General features: G+C 40.4%; 1 protein-coding gene across 8 annotated transcripts in view; it reads right to left on the minus strand.

Moving 5' to 3' along the window:
* The window catches only part of Ssdp (Sequence-specific single-stranded DNA-binding protein), an 80,519-nt gene extending 62,758 nt beyond the window's left edge, over positions 1–17,761 (minus strand). For 6 of the 8 annotated variants that reach the window (XM_072304700.1, XM_019056044.2, XM_019056045.2 and 3 more), the window contains exons 1-4: positions 17,539–17,759; positions 13,995–14,067; positions 5,770–5,831; positions 2,143–2,227 (exon numbers count right to left, since the gene is read on the minus strand). In XM_072304700.1, coding sequence (XP_072160801.1) covers positions 2,143–2,227; positions 5,770–5,831; positions 13,995–14,067; positions 17,539–17,594 — 276 coding nt within the window. In that variant the 5' untranslated portion in view covers positions 17,595–17,759. Of the gene's footprint in view, positions 1–2,142; positions 2,228–5,769; positions 5,832–13,994; positions 14,068–17,538 lie in introns of all 8 variants that reach the window. The other 2 variants (XM_019056042.2, XM_019056040.2) reach the window with 2 other exon arrangements.
* Between the last annotated feature and the right edge of the window lie 274 nt (positions 17,762–18,035).

Raw genomic sequence — 18,035 nt, forward strand, 5'->3', positions numbered from 1 at the left:
CCTCATAATCGATCCTTTCCCATTGGTTCTAACGGCAAATCGATTCGATTCTTACGCAATCGGGAGCGAATGATCATCCACCGAATCGCGGCGACACTGCCTCTCCTTTTATCTTCCTTTCGTGATGGCGTTACGTCTTCGCGGCGGCGCAAAGTGGGTCGAGTAAATCAGAGATATCGGACGTTGAATGTTTTACTAAACAGGGTGTCTACTGAAACAGGCTGATCAAAAATAAGTGCTTTTTCAGTACATTCTCAAGAAGTTCAGTACCTCCTCCAACAGAAAAATCCGTACTTTTTCAGTACCTCCATTTGACGAAATTGGAAAAAGTTCAAAAATTTGAAATCACGACAAAAATGACAAAATATTAAAAAAATTCCGGACCTTGTTGCGGAATTTCCATACTTTATCAGTACTTCCGGACCGCCCTTAAAAAATGACTACTATTTCCGGACTAGCAGAAACCCTGACTAAAACAGCAAATTTGGATGTTTATTTCGTCACATTTTAAATTTTTGGAGGTGCTTCTAGCATCAAATGTTACGAGGAAACCGATGGAACCATTTTTATAATCTCCAAGTTTTAATTTAAACCGTTTAAAGTTTCCAGGTTTTGTCCGGTAGTGACTCGATCCACTGTGCGGCGGCGGCTATGTTTCCGATTCGTGAATGGAGATCTGTGTTCGAAACACTCTTTGGAGTTTCAGGAGCAATGTGACGCATCGAGCTCGATTTTCAGGGGCCATTGAAGATTTTTTAGGAGCCAAATTGACTTTTAGCGTATGTGTCACGGCGCATTTAGTGACAAGTTAGACGCAAGATGCTTTAGTTACAGAACTAGTAGCTGTTACTTGGGGGAAATTTCGAAAAATCACCGAACAGAAAAACTAGGAATTTTTTTTTTTTTTTGGGGGGGGGGGGGGGGGTAATTTTTATGGGTCACGATGGCGCAGAGCCTTCATTTTTTTAGGCGCTATGACTGATTTTTAGCCGCATTTGGCGCGTTGGCACCTGTGAGTTTCGAACGCTGATGAAGATCGATGCGCGATGGTCGGAATTCGACGGAAACTCGCAACGCTGCTTCGCACATTTTAAACTCGCCATCACCGCGAAGGGGGGAGAGGAACGGCTTTCTTTTGTTTTCTCTTCGCGATGCAGTATTGCGCTTCCCGGCGAAACTCCCGCGCACGGTTGCCAGATTTTGCTGGAAATTACCATTATTCCCATTAGCTCAATGTAATAAATTCTGTTTTACAGCACAATTTGGCAACCGTACTCCCGCGCCCGTCCCGGCGGAGTGCAGTGGATCTTATTGTTCGAGAGGCGGAGGCTGTGCTACCGACGTAATAATAATAATATTAAAATTGTTATCCTCCTGCGTTACACAGGTAAAACGATATAAAGAGGAGAGTTCCGGTTGAAATGCGGCAACAACGCAAACAGGGTTGCAAGTTTTCTTGAAATTGCAAGAGTTTCCGACGTTTTTCAAATATTACCAGAAAAACGCCTCTGTCATGGTGTCAAATTTAAAAAAAATTGAGGGCTTTTCCAGAACTTTTTCGGGACCCAAGAGGGGGTGGCAGCTGAACTTAAACACAAAAATTCCCTGAAGTCCTGACTAATTTTAGCGAAATTCCCTGACTTCAGGAAAGAAGGGATCCCTCGATTATTTTTGTAGAAGCGAGCCTTTCGCTAGGTGCACTTCAAACACTTATCAGGGTGTCTAGTTTTGTTTTTTTTTTTTCATTTTGAGAAATTAAGATGCAATCCTGATTTTTCCTGATATTTGACTGCTAAATCCTGATTTCATAATTTTTCCAAATCCTAATCAAATCCTGATTTATTGCGGAGAAAAATTAAAATTTCTGCAAAAGCGTGTGCGAAAGCAGTCCGATCGGACGGCCGACTTCTCAAATTCTGATTTTACGACCGACTCGTCCTCAAATCCTGATGAAATCGGGATTAAATTCTGATTGCCCTCAAATCCCGATAGAATCGGGAAAATCCTGATGCTAGACACTAGACACCCCTGCTAATGTCTCTCTGTTCAGGTACGTATTCGGTCATGAGTGTTTAAAGACACCAACAAAAAAAGAAGACTCTGAAAAGTAAGAGTAAAAAGAGGTAGAGGAGCATTACTTACATAATCATGGAAAGCTTTAGCTTCACTAGAGTGTTCACACGAATCCCTTCGTTCAGGTGCTGCGCAGTATAAATCCCAAAACACGCTGCAACAAACAATTCCAAAAACAAAATTAGAACGATTTACGAGGAAACAATTTTTCAGGCAAAGGGCAAAGCTATACGTCAAAAGAGCGTCTTTTGCCTATTTTAAAACTGTACAGGGGTCCCGAGAGTTTCTCGGAGCAGAATTTAGTCACGATCTCAGCCACGAAATTTCCAAAGTTTTGGAAAAAAATTTTCCTCTGCAAAAGGTGCGCGTTAGAGAAGAAAAAAATTTCGTGCGTGAAACCCGAAGTTGAGGTCATGTGGATGGATCTCTGAAGTTTTCGGGTCGCGTATCCGAAAATTTTGGGTCCAGCTGCCTCGGTACAGGTACACACCGAGGTACTTCAGCTGTGTGACCCGATTCCTTCGATATCGTACCGGAGTATTTCCGGAGGATCTCGGACATTTCCCTGATTTTCCTGACAAAAATGGCCAAAATACCGGGAAACATTTAAAATTCTCTGACATACGGAAAAAATTATTCCCTGACATAAAAGAAACATTTTCCTGATTTTCCGACCCAGTTGAACTGATTGCATGTACGTAAGAATTTTTTTCATGTTTCAGGAATATAATGTAATAAAACGAGCAAAATATGTGGTGCTTAAACTTAAGCGAGATATTTTTGCCTGGATTTTAAAAATTAGAAGACATCAGCAGAAATTCTGTTAGAAATTTTGGTTGAAATCTCCGCTAGAGTAAAATTCGGGAAACATTTTCCGAAAAATTCGTGTTTTTCGATTTCCCCAACGTTACCCTGTCACGAAAATCGCTAGCAAAGTAAAATTCCCTGACATGCCGAATTTTTGCGAATTCCCTGACATTTTCACTGCGATTTCCCAGACAAAAAATAAAACTCTCTAAAATTTTCCTAGTTTTCCAGGTTTCCCCGGTCGCTCGACACCCAGACTTCAGGTATGTGACCTGAATCCTTCGATATCGTACCAGAGTACTTCAGATGTTTGACCCAAACTTCGGCAGCTGAACCTCAAGTTTTCGGATGCGCGACCCGAAAACTTCAGGGACCCATATAACCTCAAACTCGGGTCACACGCAGCAAGTTTTTTTCACCGTGACGAGGAAAAATACTTAAAAATCAGTGCTCATTGGTGTTTTTCCTTATTTTCTGTGCAAAAAGAGGGAGGAAAAAAAAGTTTTCAGAGAGAATTTTCCTCGTGCGCTGACGAACTTACTCCCCTCACGCACGCGCACGAATATTTTTTTCGCCCCTCGCCGTGTACAATTTATTTAACAATTTCATCGCGATTTTTGACCATCCAAGGGGAAAGGGAAACTTCGAGACGCAAAAATTGCACCAATAATTTAGGCGTTTGGGGCAGAAAGGGCATTTACTCGGTTGCTGTGTTTCAGAATCTTCAGTGCTAGTTTATATTTCAGAGAGGAAAATATCGGATGAATTTTCTGCGATTTTACGTTTTCGGCAGAGTGATAATCATAATGAAAGTTTGGTGAAAGTCACAACACAACACGAGCATATTCTGTCATCATCTGCAGGGTGGCGAAATTTCATGATATAAAAAATCTTGAAATTTCACGTGAAATATTCCATGAAATTTCAGAGATTTATGTTTTTTCATGTTTCGCAAAATGTAAAAATTGTGACTTTTTTCTAATTTTATAAGTTTCAGTGCGGGTTGCATGCTCTAGCCCCTGGAAAATATGAAATATTTAACAGCCTCGTGAAATTTCATTAATATTTCACAAAAATTTCCAATCATGCATTTCTTTCTTGCGTTTCATGCCACCCTGGTCATCATAATAGTATGAGGTACGGTACATACATTTTCTGGGAAACGAGTGAGTATTTTGTTTTCAAATTTTTCGGGAATCTCATTCGGAATTTGATCTATAAATTACCTGAGAATTTCAAGATAAACAATTCATGAATTTCCACAAAAATAAATATTTCTTCGGGCGAAAATTTGACAGCACTCGAATGTTCATAATACGCTTTTCCTCAGCACGGTATAGTATTTCTTATTCACCAGATTTTCATAAAAATGCGATGGACCTAATAAGAAATCTCATCACGATTTGATCATACATTTTTAAAACTAAAGCTTTTCATTCAACTTGATACACTTAATGTATTGAACTATTGATACAATCAATTAAAATTTATTCTACGCTCGAAAATAAATCAAAATTGTTAACCAATTTCTCGATGTGATCAAATTTCCATAATTTCCTTTCTGCTTTACGCGGGTCAATTACGACCAGATATACTGCCGTGCTAGGGAAAAACGCCGTATGAGCATTCGAATGTTGCCAAATTGCCTCTCGGAAAATATTTGGTTTTTTTTTTTTAAAGAAACGTATGAATATTTTTCCTTGAAATTGCCAGACACTTCAAACCAAATTACGAGCAAAATTTTCTGAAAAATCGGAAGAAAATTAACTATACATTTTCCCGAAAATTCGTGCGATTTCTCGAAATAAGTTTGGCAACGCCTCAAGGCTGATACGACGTTCGTCCTTCGCACGGTAGTAAAAGGGGACGAACCCTGCAGCCCGCTATTCGCGATCAAGTACGGCACCCTTTCTTTCATAAGCTGGAGACTTGAACGCTGCGGTAGGAATACGAACCAAAATCGACGGGTCTCGATAAGAAGACAACCCTACCATTGGTTCGAGCTGCGAATAACTTGGTTCATGGTTCATGGAAGCCTACCGAAAAATTGGGCAGGGACCAACTCTCTTGAAAAAGGAAATATTTCCTCGCTGTCGTGTAGTTGATTGGCAGACTTCAGCATGACCACAAAAAAATGGGCCAGTTGCGCGGCTAACAGAATTGTGTTTTGATGCTTGTTTCTTGTAGATAAGCTAAAAATAAGTGAAAAGATCTGTCCAAACATAAATTTTCTATGTTCAATATTAACCGAGATATCGCCCTTTGAAAAGTCTGGTTTTTGACGTCAAAAATCAAGTTTTTCAAGGCGCGATATCGCGGTTAATATTCAACGTAGAAAGTTGCTGTTACGACGGATCTTAATATTTTTAGCTAATCTGCAAGAATCAAAAGGGTGTCTACTAAAACAGGCTGCCCAAAAATCAGTACTTTTAAAGTGCTTTTTTAGTAATTTCTCAAGAAATTCAGTATCTCCTCAACAGAAAAATTCAGTACTTTTCCAGTACCTTCAATTGACGAAATTCGAAAAATTTCAAAAATTTGAATTTCAAGTTGCGAAAAAACATTACAAAAAAATGGAAAAATTCCGGAATTTTTGCAGAATTTCCGTACTTTTTCAGTACTTCCGGACCGCCCTTAACAAATCAGTACAATATCCGGACTTTCCGGAAATTCCGGACTTGCAGACACCCTGATCAAGCATGAAAACACAATTCTGTGACCAGCGCAACTGACCCATTGAGGGTTGTCATTCCCTCATTTTCCCGGCTTCTCCCGGACCAATTTATAAAAATTACCCTAATTTCTTGTGTAGATAGGGGATGATAAAAAATAATTTTATAATAGTACCTAAGTACAATTCCAGATCAAAATTATGTGGAAAGAACTTACCACCACCATGAATGGAGAAATCCGGGCGGCTCGCCCAATGTGATATTTTTCTCCCATCGGATCTGAAAAAAGAATAAAAAGGAAAATGAGTTGTACGTTCCAAACAAATTTCACCGAATTTTCTTTTGATTACACGCAGGGTTGCCACAACTTTTAGGAAATGAAATTCCCTGACATTTCCCTGATTTCCCTCACACATTTAACTAAAATTCCCTGACTAAGAGAGGGGAGATCTAGAGGGGGAGAGGGGGCAGTTTATGGGTGGAAGGACAATTTCGGGCCTTGGTAATAGAAGACGCAGTAAGAAAATCATAAAATTCTTCAAAAAATATAGAAAAAAGCATCGCAACTATCAAATAACCATACATTCTCAATACGGGCCTCGTAGGCCCCGGTTGGTAATCCGTGTAGGTAAAAACGGTTGGGAATCGAAGGGTTAAACAATAAAAAAATAAATAAAAAATAAATAAAAAAAATAAAAAAATAAATAAAAAAACAGCGAACTGATTAAATCAACTAAAGCTAAAATCAAATAAAAAAACTCGAATTCGCTTACGTCTTAAAACTTACTACTCCTCAACCCGAATCAGTCAACAATCACTAAGGATGGGAAGCGATAGCTGCCGAAACTAGTCTGGCGTTTTAAGACGTAAGCGAATTCGAGTTTTTTAGTTGATTTTAGCTTTAGTTAAACTTCCCTGACAATTGAAGAAGTGTCATACGGCCAAGAGGAAATGATTTGAAATAGTTTCCTGGCAAAATTCGTTGTTCTAAACGTCAAATCCATTCTAGAAAGCTAATACGATGAATTAACAATTTTTCCCTCAAACTTGCGTTTTTTTCCCTGACTTTTTAAAATTCCCTGACATTTCCCGGTTTCCCCGGTATTCCCTAACTGTGGCAACCTTGTACACGCTTATATCAGCAACATTTTGGGCAAAAGTAGCAATCATATCCGTGAATGATTTTGACTTGTTGGCTTCAACGTAGGAGGCCTGGGATGCAATCATGTTTTTCACCTCAAAAACTAAAATTCGAATTTTCGGGAAAAGGAGAAATTCCTAAAATTCCTGAATATTCAACAAGGTGAGGATTTTTCTTAGATTTCGAAATATTCTGACTTTACAATTTTTTCATACTTTTTGCGCGCGATTTCTCAAATAAAAAAAAAATCGAGGAAAATTTTAAGTGTGAAGGCGCTTGAACTTAAAAAATTGCCATGTTTAAAGTGAAGGGAAAAATCGCAAGGCTCCGCGAAATAGTTCCCTGGCTTCTTGCGGTTGCACAAAATTAAACGACTTTCCCGGAATCATCAACATGTTGAAATACTTGAAAATTCGAAAACAAGGGAAAAAATCGGAAGGCCGGTCCGCGAAATAGTTCCCTGGTTTTTTGCGGTTCCACAAAATTAAACGACTTTCCCGGAATTATCATCATGTTGAAATACTTAAAATTCGAAAACAAGGGAAAAAATCGGAAGGCCGGTCCGCGAAATAGTTCCCTGGCTTTTTGCGGTTCCACAAAATTAAACGACTTTCCCGGAATTATCATCCTGTTGAAATACTTGAAAATTCGAAGGGAAAAAATCGGAAGGCTCCGCGAAAATAGTTCCCTGGCTTCTTGCGGTTGCACAAAATTAAACGACTTTTCCGGAATTATCATCCTGTTGAAATAATTGAAAATTCGAAAACAAGGCCAAAAGCATCCAACGAATTGAAAAGTCGAAAAACATTTGAGGATTTTCCTATAGGCGTCACGAACGCGCGTACATGAAGGATTGAAAGATAAATTGAAAATTTAAATATAACCTGGCATCGACAGCCACCAGCAGCAATCTGTATGAAACTACTTTTTATGAAACCATAATCTTGAATCAAAAGGTCGGTGCACGGGGTTTATCAACTTATCAGGCCACTACGAATCCGTGCAAAAGTATGCAAAGGCCTTCACCCAGTGACATAAGAATAAACGCACGAGATAGCATTTTTCTCTCTGTACTGTCTCTGTTTTGATTCTAAGTTCGCTTTTTTTTCTAACTTTGCCGTAAAACGGTTTTTCGCAGCGAAGCAACTGGCTGAGCATGGATCGTTGTTGCTAGATTTTTCTAAAAATCGGGACTTTTCTGCACGCAACTCAGTGAGGCATGCAGATTGCAGGATCTAAAGTCAGCAGGTCTCTCCTTCTAACTTTTAGAGAGCTGAGAGCTTGTTTTCTTGGCATAGGAGTTTTTCTAGAGCTTTTAAGCTTAAATTACAACTCAAGACGACGTGATTACGTTTGAGTTTCAGAGGGTAAGTCGGCATTATTGTGTGGATTTCATAGAGGGGATGAATCAAGTTGTGCTTTTATGCTCCTGACTTTTTTTCTTTTCTTCGATCACCGAGTAGATGCATGCTTTTTCGATCCTAACAGTAATGGTGTAACCTTAGAAATTGTATAGGGAACAGCTACATTTTAAGGCAAATTTTAAGACTCTCAATCAAGGCATTTAAGTTAATTTTTTTATTTCGCTTTTAGTCTATGAGTTGAAAAGTAGACATGTATTTGGAAGAGGGGGGAGACGATTTCTCCCCTTGACCTCGAAAATTTATTTTTTTGCCAATTATTTTCAATTCCCTGAATGCAGCCAACATTTTAAAAGCAGTATTTAGTGTTTCTATTACATCAATTTTGTCGAAAGTGTCCTTGAGACCATTTAGATCGCAGTTAGCAAAAAGGAACCAGCGCAATTGCCGTGTTTTCAAAATTGTGCAACTGCTTCTTTCCTTTTAAAACTACTCAATATAAGCATGTACAGTACTAAAATTTACAGAGTTATTTTCCTTTAAAATTTACACTTTTTGGGTGAGAAGCAAAAACTATTTCCTATTCTGAGAGATTTTTTACATAATTATGAAGAAGCAACATTTTTACAGCTTTGTAATCGCGCTGGTTCCTTTTTCCTAAATGCGATCCATTTGATCCTCGCCTTCAAGTGCAAAATATGCAATTTTTATCGTGCGATTTGGCGGTTACGCACAGAATCGACAAAAAGCCACCAATACGCATGAGATAAAGAAACCGACTTGATAAAAGATATCCAATTTTATTACATAATTGTTTTTCTAACTAACTTGCTTCGCCTTGTCTACATTTCGCCTTTTTCTCGCGTTTTACTTTTCGACGGTGAACTTCGCGAAGGAAAATGAAATCTTTAAGTGGGTGGTGAAACTTTCACTTTCAGTGGGTTTCGATTCATTAGTTTGAACACTGTTGCGTGTGCGTTATCGATCATGAAACGATACAGGATGATTCATCAAGTGGCGATTACCGCGAGTTGGTTTGACTATTTTGACTCTATTTAATCGGACCCACTCCTCGCCATTTGGACGAGATTAACCAAAAGTAACCGGATCTCAGTAGCGATTCACAAGCCGGCAACACTATTTTTCCTCCGTTGAAATGTATGTTGAACAATCGATTCTTGAGGGGACAGATTGCCTTACCAAAAATCAATGTTTTTCATGGATTTGAATGGAGAAAAACTGTGTTGGCAACTTGCGAAATCGCCACTGCCGGGTCTGCACCTGAGAAAATTCCTAGGGTGGATGGGTATTAACGATGTAAAAAAAAAAAATAAAAATAAAAAATCATTAGAAGAGACAAGAGAAGTAACATTAAATGTCCCTGTTCATTAGAATAGCAGTAACGTGCTGCTGATGAAGCCGTAGGCAAATTCTAACGGAGAGGCATTCAAACGAGCATCGTGTTTTGATGCTTGATTCTTGTGGATCAACTAAAAATAAGAGGATCTGTCCAAACAGCAGCTTTCTACGTTCAATATTAACCGAGATGTCGCGCTTTAAAACATTCTGTGTATGACTTTACCACCACGGTAGTGAGACCCTTGGTTTCTTTCACCTTGCTTCCATCCGAGTTTCACGTTGAGTAACCAGTGCAAATAATTTGTCTCTTTCGCTGATTGATGAAAGCAAGGTGGAAGGAACCAAGGGTGTCATTACCGCGGTGGATGACGTCATGAATGCAATTTTTCAAAGCGCCAAACCTCGGTAAATCTTAAACGTAGAAAGTTGCTGTTTGGACAGATCTTTATTATTTTCGATCGACAAGAATCAAGCATCGAAACACGACTCTGTGACCAGCGCAACTGACCCATTGTATTCTATGTGAAATTCATGCTTGGGAAACATGTACACTGAAAAAAACCTCCGGCCGTGAAAAAGCCTTACTTACGGCTATATAGACATACCGTCCGCATTCCGGGCTCAGAGGCCGAAAGTTTCAGGCACGTAGCAATCGGACAATCGGCTACGGCTCCAGCACCCGGAACTTTCAGCCTCTGAACCCGGCACGGAGCGGCATGTCTATACATGGTTGCCACAGAATTTAGGAAAATGAATTTCCCTGACATTTTGGTGGAATTCCCTGACAATTAAAGATATGACAGGTGGTTAAGAAGACAGATTGAAAACATTTTCCAGGCAAATTTTGTTGCTCGAAACCTAAAATGCATTCTAGAGAGCAAATAGAGGAGATTGAACAAATTTTCCCTGGTATGTTCGTTATTTTCCCTGAGATTTCCCGGATTTCCCAGACTGTATAAAATTACCTGAGATTTCCCGGTTTTTCCCTGACATTTTCGTCATTTTCCCTGAGATTTCCCGGTTTTCCCTGACTTCTTAAAATTCCTTGAGATTTCCCAGTTTTCCCTGACTATGGAAACCCTGTACGTAGCCCGTAACTTTTTTTCCAGTGTAAGCATCAGAATGCTTAAATTCGTGGCTTGTCTACTGGTCCATCGCGTGGATCGCGGATAGATCGGCCGACCTCGCGCGGCTGTCGGTGACCGTGTCAAAAATTCATTGTCAACCGGTACGAGACCGGACACTCCGACTCCGTCCGTCTCTTGACGACCGATGCTCATCTTCTCGAGTGGCCAGTCTCACGTTCGGTGCTTCGTCGCCCTCTGGCATGAAAGCGTATTTTAATTTCCACGTGAGCCCTGTTTTACGTGTAAATCTATGCGTTCTGGGGCTCATGCAGGAATCGAGGTGAGCTCTCATGTCGGATGCGCGACGACTTGAACCAAGAAACAGCAGAGAACGGAGTTAGAAATGTCTGCGTTTACGGTTACTCACTCTCTGGATTACTCGGGATGGTTTTCTTCTGGTTCTGCGGGTCGATAATTGAAATTGCTAGACAAACCTATATACAAAGAGGACAAAAGGGATACGATGGGATTCTGGTGGTGGGAGCGGTTGGTTGCAGTGCTTCCATTTCCTGGAACTAGTTTCGGAACTTATGAGAAATTCCGAGAAATTCCCCTAATTTCGGAATTTTTCCTGAATTTTTCCCGGAACTTCTGAAATTTCCAAAATTTGTGTTCCGGATCTTTTAAATTTTTCGGAACTTTGAAAAAAACTAAAAAGAATCCCGGAACTTTTGACGGTCATGGAATGGGAGAAATTTCAACAAAAAAGTTCCGAATCCCGGAACATTTAACGGATTCGGTATTATAGCACTGGTTAGTTGCAATAGACAAAGGAGGTATGTAATAGACTGACATACAGCAACCCACGAGAGACCCCAATGTTACACGGAGAAAAAACTTCGTGCGAGGGACCCGAAGTTGAGGTCATGTGGATCTCTGAAGTTTCCGGATCACGTATCTAAAAACTTGAGGTCCATCTGCCGAAGTTCGGGTCAGACATCGAGGCACTTCGGTACGTACCGGATTACTTCAGATGTGTGACCCGAACCCTTCGGTATAAATCGAAGTGCTTCAGATGTCTGACCCGAACTTCGGCAGCTGGACCTCAAGTTTATAGATCCGTGATCCGGAAGCTTCAGAGATACATAAGACCTCAACTTCGGGTCCCACGCACGAAGTTTTTATCTCCATGTAGTCCATCATCTTCTCCCTTAGCAGGGCGTCTAGTATTTTTTAATTTTGAAAAATCCCGATATTTACAAGATTTTTCCTGATATTACATACAAAATTCCTGAATTTTTCATTTTGAAAATTCCTGATATTTTCCTGATTTTTCTCGACTCCTAGCACAGTAGGCAAAAAGCAGTAAGACTTTCTCCGTTGAGGAGATTCGCGTAAGAAAAATTCCTGATAAAATGTCCGATTTTTCCGATTTTCCTGACTTCTTCCTGATCGGCCATAATTCCTGATATTTTCCGATTTTTCCGGCTTTAACTGCAGATGCTAGACACCCTGCTCAGTCTATAGAAACCAACCGTTTCAACCAACAGGATCGCTCCGTACTCTCCCTTTGCCTTCTTTGTCTATCGATTTGAATAATTAGCCCGCTGGTTAAAAGAGAAGCTGAGGATTTTCACGCCGCGATGCGCGAGCAGCGCAGCGTTCGCTCGGGTCGGGAAACCCGGCGAAGAAAGCTCTGCTCGGGCGCCTTGAACGGCGGGCGTCGCGACGCGACGCTTTCTACGCCGCCGCCGCGTCGCGGTACGGCGCTCGCTGAAGAAAGTGACGGGGCCCCTCTCCCCTCCGTGGGGTCCTCGCACCACCCGCCTTGGGACCCGATTCGTTTTCGTAAGTTTCACTCCGTGTCAAGGTCGATGCCCCGACCAGCGGCATATGCACTCTTACCGAGAAAAAATTGGGAACGAAAACGACCTCAGGGCTGTTGAGAAGCATTCGAGTGAAAGAGGTTCATGTACAGCGATAGATAAAGAGATAGACTATCTCTGCCGCGCTAGCAAGGAGGGTAAGTGACACATTTTCGAAATCGAGTTTCCTTCAAAATTCGTCTGCTCTTCGAATAAAGTTAGGGCCCAGAAATGCAGCCAACCTATGAATTTCAATTATCCAGAACGATTTACTAATACTATTGTTACGATACGAACCGTCGTCTATAAAGCACGTGTTTGACTCAGGTTTTGCATAAATTTACTCAATTTCGCGGAAGAACGCTCATTTCTGTACATTCTTGGCCATCTTGGTTAGAATTGGAATCTGCAGACTGGCAGTGAAATTTTGTGCGTTAGAAGTTGGTTAGAAGGGTGGCTGCACTTTTGGGCCCTAGGCCCTCCATGAAGCGATCTGTCCATACTCTCTCTATACAGGTACTCTATTAGACGATGGCTCGAACCGATACGTCCGTCGGCTGGCGCGAAGCTGAACTCGCCGCAAAACTACGACCACGCGTTATTCTTGACTCCACCCTCTTTTGTATCATAGTGTAAGGAAAATAATATGCATCTTGGAGAAACTTGAACAGTGCTAACAATTTTGGTGTTAAAAAAAATGTATAGATAGAGTCGAAGTTTCCTCTCATTTTATTTGAAATTGTTTGGAGAAATTCCCGTAGCGTTTCAAAAAAGCTGTCACAGCTGTGGGTAGCTTTTAATACGAATTCATTAAAAATTAAACATGAGTATAGAAGAGGGAGACGTTAAAATCGGAGATAAATACGCTTTTCTGCGTGTGCAGCCATCGATATTTGGGTTCAATCACGGAAGGCGCGATGAGATAAATGTTCGACCACGGGTGTGGGCATATTGCCGCTAGTCGGATTGAAGGCGCGTCACAAGGTGCGACGCTAAAATCGCCGCAGAACTTGACTCTCTTGCCAAGGGTGTCTCCTGATGCGCTGTCATTCAAAGTCCTTCCTTCATCCTCACATGCCGGAAAATTCCTTTTTTGGCGATTCTCAAAAATCCTTGCTTTTTCCTTACCGACCATACATTTTTTACTACATTCGAGTTGGAAAAGTGGTATGATGGAATGACGAAGGATTGAACCGATAGACACGAAGAATTTATTCCGGGATGTTGATAAATGGATTATGATAGAAAATCGTACAACCCCACAGCTACTCTCGTGAATTTGTTACAAAAATCTCTAAGATCCGTACCATTTCCATACTACCGTACGGACCTTCCGATATCTGTGCTTTTTGGTGCGTGTCCGTACTTTTTCTGTACAGTAGACACCCTGTTCCCGTTTATGTCATAATTTATCTGAATAACATTGACTTGTACTGGTTATCCAAAAGTCCCACAGCAACCCTTCAAATCCTAGGGATTTCGCCCTTTTTCAGGGAAATCCGCCCAAAATATTGTGGGATTCCAAAAGTATTTTACTTTGACCTTGGAGCACTCAAAAAATTTCAAGGGGTTACCTTGTCCTCATGGTGCCAGACTTTAAGATCACGATCTAGGTAAGAAATAAAAAGGTAAAGACATTGCCAACTTACCTCTGTTAGAAATGTTTGGGCAGCTTTTTGAGCTCCAACATGTAGGAGGTATTCATAAACATATAACGCTAACCTGAAAAAAAAAAATAGAAGAGATACAATTCAGATTTCAACGTATTCAAAAACATAATAGCTCAGCAGCATGTAAAAGAGTGCTCCTTCGCATTATTGAGAAGAATCAAAATCATCACATATGAGGGGCTTCAGAGAAAGGGCGCATAAGTGCAGTTTTTGCTATTTTGCGAAGTGCGTGTTTGATGTTTCGAAATTACATGGATCCTTGTGGCGGAAAGAAAGTTCAAAGAGGACTCTTTAATGCTGAAAAATTGGAATTAGGGAGCAAATTTTTCATGGATCATGCATTAAGACTAGTTTCACTTGAAATCATTAATACCTTAATTTTTTCAAAAACTGCACTAATGCGCCTTGTCCTCGAAGCCCCCCATATGGCTTCATTCCAAAAAACTGAAGTAGATTTGTCTGGTGGAAATTACATGTTGGAATAATGGAGAGGTATCAAAAGGGTCCGATTTTGGACCCACCCTGAATTTCCTCAACTCTACGATCTTTTGCGCTTTGGGCATCTACATTTTACGAAGTGCATCATGATTTGGTCATTAATGGTATGTTCTTAGAGCCGAGTCTGAATCAGCACCATTCAACAAGTTAATACATGCAGTCACATGGCACCACTGATGAGTGGTGACTTAAACAATACTTGACTTTTGCCTCAACATACGATGACTCCACTCCAGGCCGTGCTAATTTTCTTTCCTCAAATCTACTGATTTTTTACTTCAAATATTGAATGGGTCTACATCACAGATATTTCAGGAAAAAGCTATAAAATAAGAATGGATGAGACCAGTCCCTTCGAGATAAAGTGATAAATAACTATGCATGGTAGGTACTTTGATGAGACTAGCTCTTGATATTTCTAGGTTTCTTAAGTACATTAAGTTAATGGACAAGATATGTTGTAGATTGAACAATTTGCAAGGATGACTTGTTTTCGGAGCAGAAAAAGTCCTGTTATAAGTTTCGTTCACTCTAGAATGGTATTATTGTTCAAGTATCACAGAAAGCACATCTCTCTGGTACCCTGATTTGGGGAATAGAAAGCGAAGAGAATCCCTGTTATCCACATAAAATTTGACTTGCTGACATGAATTTGAAGTTGTAAACTTGATGAGGAAATTTGACAAATTGTAGCGAATACACCCTTGATACAAAATAAAATAAGCTTCACAATCGGAAAAATTTCAGATGAATCCAAAACGACAACCAAGTTGACAACAGAAGAATTCTTCTTCCCCCTCGAGGATAATATCAGCTACAGACAGCTATGAAGACTCGCAGGAGAGTGAAAAACTATCGATTCTTCCTACCAGTTGGACTTGCAACTTTTATAAGACATTGTCCCTCACAGCAATATGGTCAAAGCAGAACTAAATCTTTTCCAAAGTCCTCCAGCTTAGCTATTTTGCTATAATTTACTTGGACCGCATTAAGCAGAAAGGAACCAAGCCACATCAGCTATTTCTAAACTTAATCGAGCACTTTTATTTTTTACACAACAACGGTTTTGCAGATTTTTGTGCAAATTCCAGTAATTTCCTGCAAAGTACAAAGTAAATTACTTGAAATTTTCACAGAAATCCGGAGAAACATTCTCTCGTAAAACGTTAAATTTGGCAATAGCTGATGTGGCTTTTGTTCTTTCCGTTCAACGCGGTCCACTAATTCCTTCTGTTGGCATTTATCTGTTTCTTACATTAACATCAAAATGTCATTTGTAAAAGTATTCCATGCTTATGTAAAAAATTTAGATTAATTCACAGATAGAGCCATCACTGATGAATATTTTGCCTCCTGACAGATTTGACAGCTTGATGCCTCTTAAAATCTTCCTGGCGTGGACTAAACGACTTATCTCCGAATGAGGTTAGGTTTCAACCAGGTTTAATAGTAATTTTAGCTGGGTTGCCAAAGTAAACTTCTCTGATTCTATATGGTTCTCCTGTTTGCAAACGCGACCCAATGGTCACATCAACCTGCCAAGATAGTTGCGCGTTTGGTCGAAACGCTAAACACTCATGAGTAAGCGTGCAAATCAACCAGTAATTTAAACCGAGTCCAACAACGCCAACTGTTTGGAATCTGTTTCTGCACGGCCCCGCGCAGTTTACTCTTACAACACTCTTAACGATTGGTATTCTTATACGACATGATAAGGTGAAGGTTTGTTTACTCCCCAGCCTCTTAAATTGACAGCCTACCAGAAATGGATTTTGTGTCTCAACTTGTTCTCAAATTCAACTGATATCCTGATTTGATTTAAGCTTGTTTGTGACTTTCTCTGCAAACAGGAACGACAAGAAATGATAGAAATTGAGGTATTATTTAGTAAAAGGGTGGTAGAGACTTCCAATGCTGCAAAGCTTTTGCAACGTCATTCGTTAGTAAATAAATTATCAGACAGGTCTGCTATAAATTTTTCACTGAATCTGTTTGAGGTTTTTCTTTTCTACTGTGAGGAAGTAAGTTAACTGGGAACGAATTTCATCTGCCGCAAATTCTATAAAAAATTGCACCATCTTAGAGCGGACGCACCGTATGTTGAGACAAATGTCAATCTCTGATTACCTCTGAATTAGCACCCTTAAACAGGTTAATACATGCAGTCAGATAGCTCCACTGATGAGTGGTAACCTAAACATTACTAGACTTTTGTCTCAACATGCGATGCGTCCGCTCTGGTAGCACTGCGAACTTTACTTATACACCCTATTACCAGAAGTCCTCAAATTCAGGATGTCCATCTGATCAAGATAGTATTGATTGATTACTCCTGGCACAAACCTGACGAATAATCCACGTATAGAGAATAGTAGTTGTAAGATATCAGATTAACGGCAGGGCTTGCTGATAGGCTGTCAACCAAGCCAAGGGGATTGTTATCACTCAAGAGGCTGTAATTCACCTAATCACAGAAAAAAGCGTGAGTAAAGAACTGACGCTTCATTGTGAACATTGCCTAGTAGTACGCTTCCTGATGAATCGAAGCAAAAAACTGACAACACTATGGAAAAGTGTTGCTACCGTGGAGACAGGAGAAATGATGACACTGAGCGATAACAGTGAGAAAAGTGATATCAGATCAGTTTCAGATAAGAAAGCACGGGCATCCACTCTTGAGTAGGCAAGAGAAACGAAACTCCTGTGATAAGAAATTGGTAATAGCCAAAAAAAAGTTTCAGAAAACAAGGGAAACATAACCAAAAAACCTCCGAGTCATCCGCGCCTGATAATAAAATAATGTAAACAAAAACACTATTTCACAATCACTCCGCCGCAGCTGATAATAAATGCACATTTTCAGGACCGTTTCTCTGCGAGAAACCAACGGCGATGTGGATTTGGATCCGAAAACACTGGAAGCTTTTCCGCCGACCAAATTAATCTCCGGGAACTCGTTATTAATCTAATGGCGACTCTAGGGAAACGCAGAAAATGGTTCCACAAATTCACTGACAGGACTTACTTTTCACGAGCTTGGGCATCCGAGGGGACTGATGAGCCTTTTCCTTTCGGATACATGGTAAGTAAAAATTGGAATCGTCACTAATCACACACGAAAATCCATCGCGACGCACGGAAACTTTAGTCGGAAACTCACAGTTCCTATTGCACGAGGGAACGCCGAATCTGTAGCTTACCGCTTACTGGCATGCCCGCAGTATGGCCGGTTTGCGTAAGCAGCCAACAAGAGAGATAGCGACATTATTAGAGAGAGAGAGAGACGTTTTCAGACCGCCATTGGACCAGCGATTACTCCGAGCGGCTGTCTCTCGTTGTGAGTGTCCTCCCTGCCTGCGAGTCTCCCATAGGCGCAGACGATTATTTACCTCTTTGGTATCACTTCGGTTTTTATCAAAAAGACCAAATTATTCCTCAGTAATTTTTTTGAGTACTCAATGATAGTTATTCTGCTCTTAAATTTTGTATAAATGGGTGAAAAATAGACGTAATTCAATGAGA

The sequence above is a fragment of the Bemisia tabaci genome, chromosome 9, assembly GCF_918797505.1.
Source record: "Bemisia tabaci chromosome 9, PGI_BMITA_v3".
NCBI lineage: Eukaryota > Metazoa > Arthropoda > Insecta > Hemiptera > Aleyrodidae > Bemisia > Bemisia tabaci.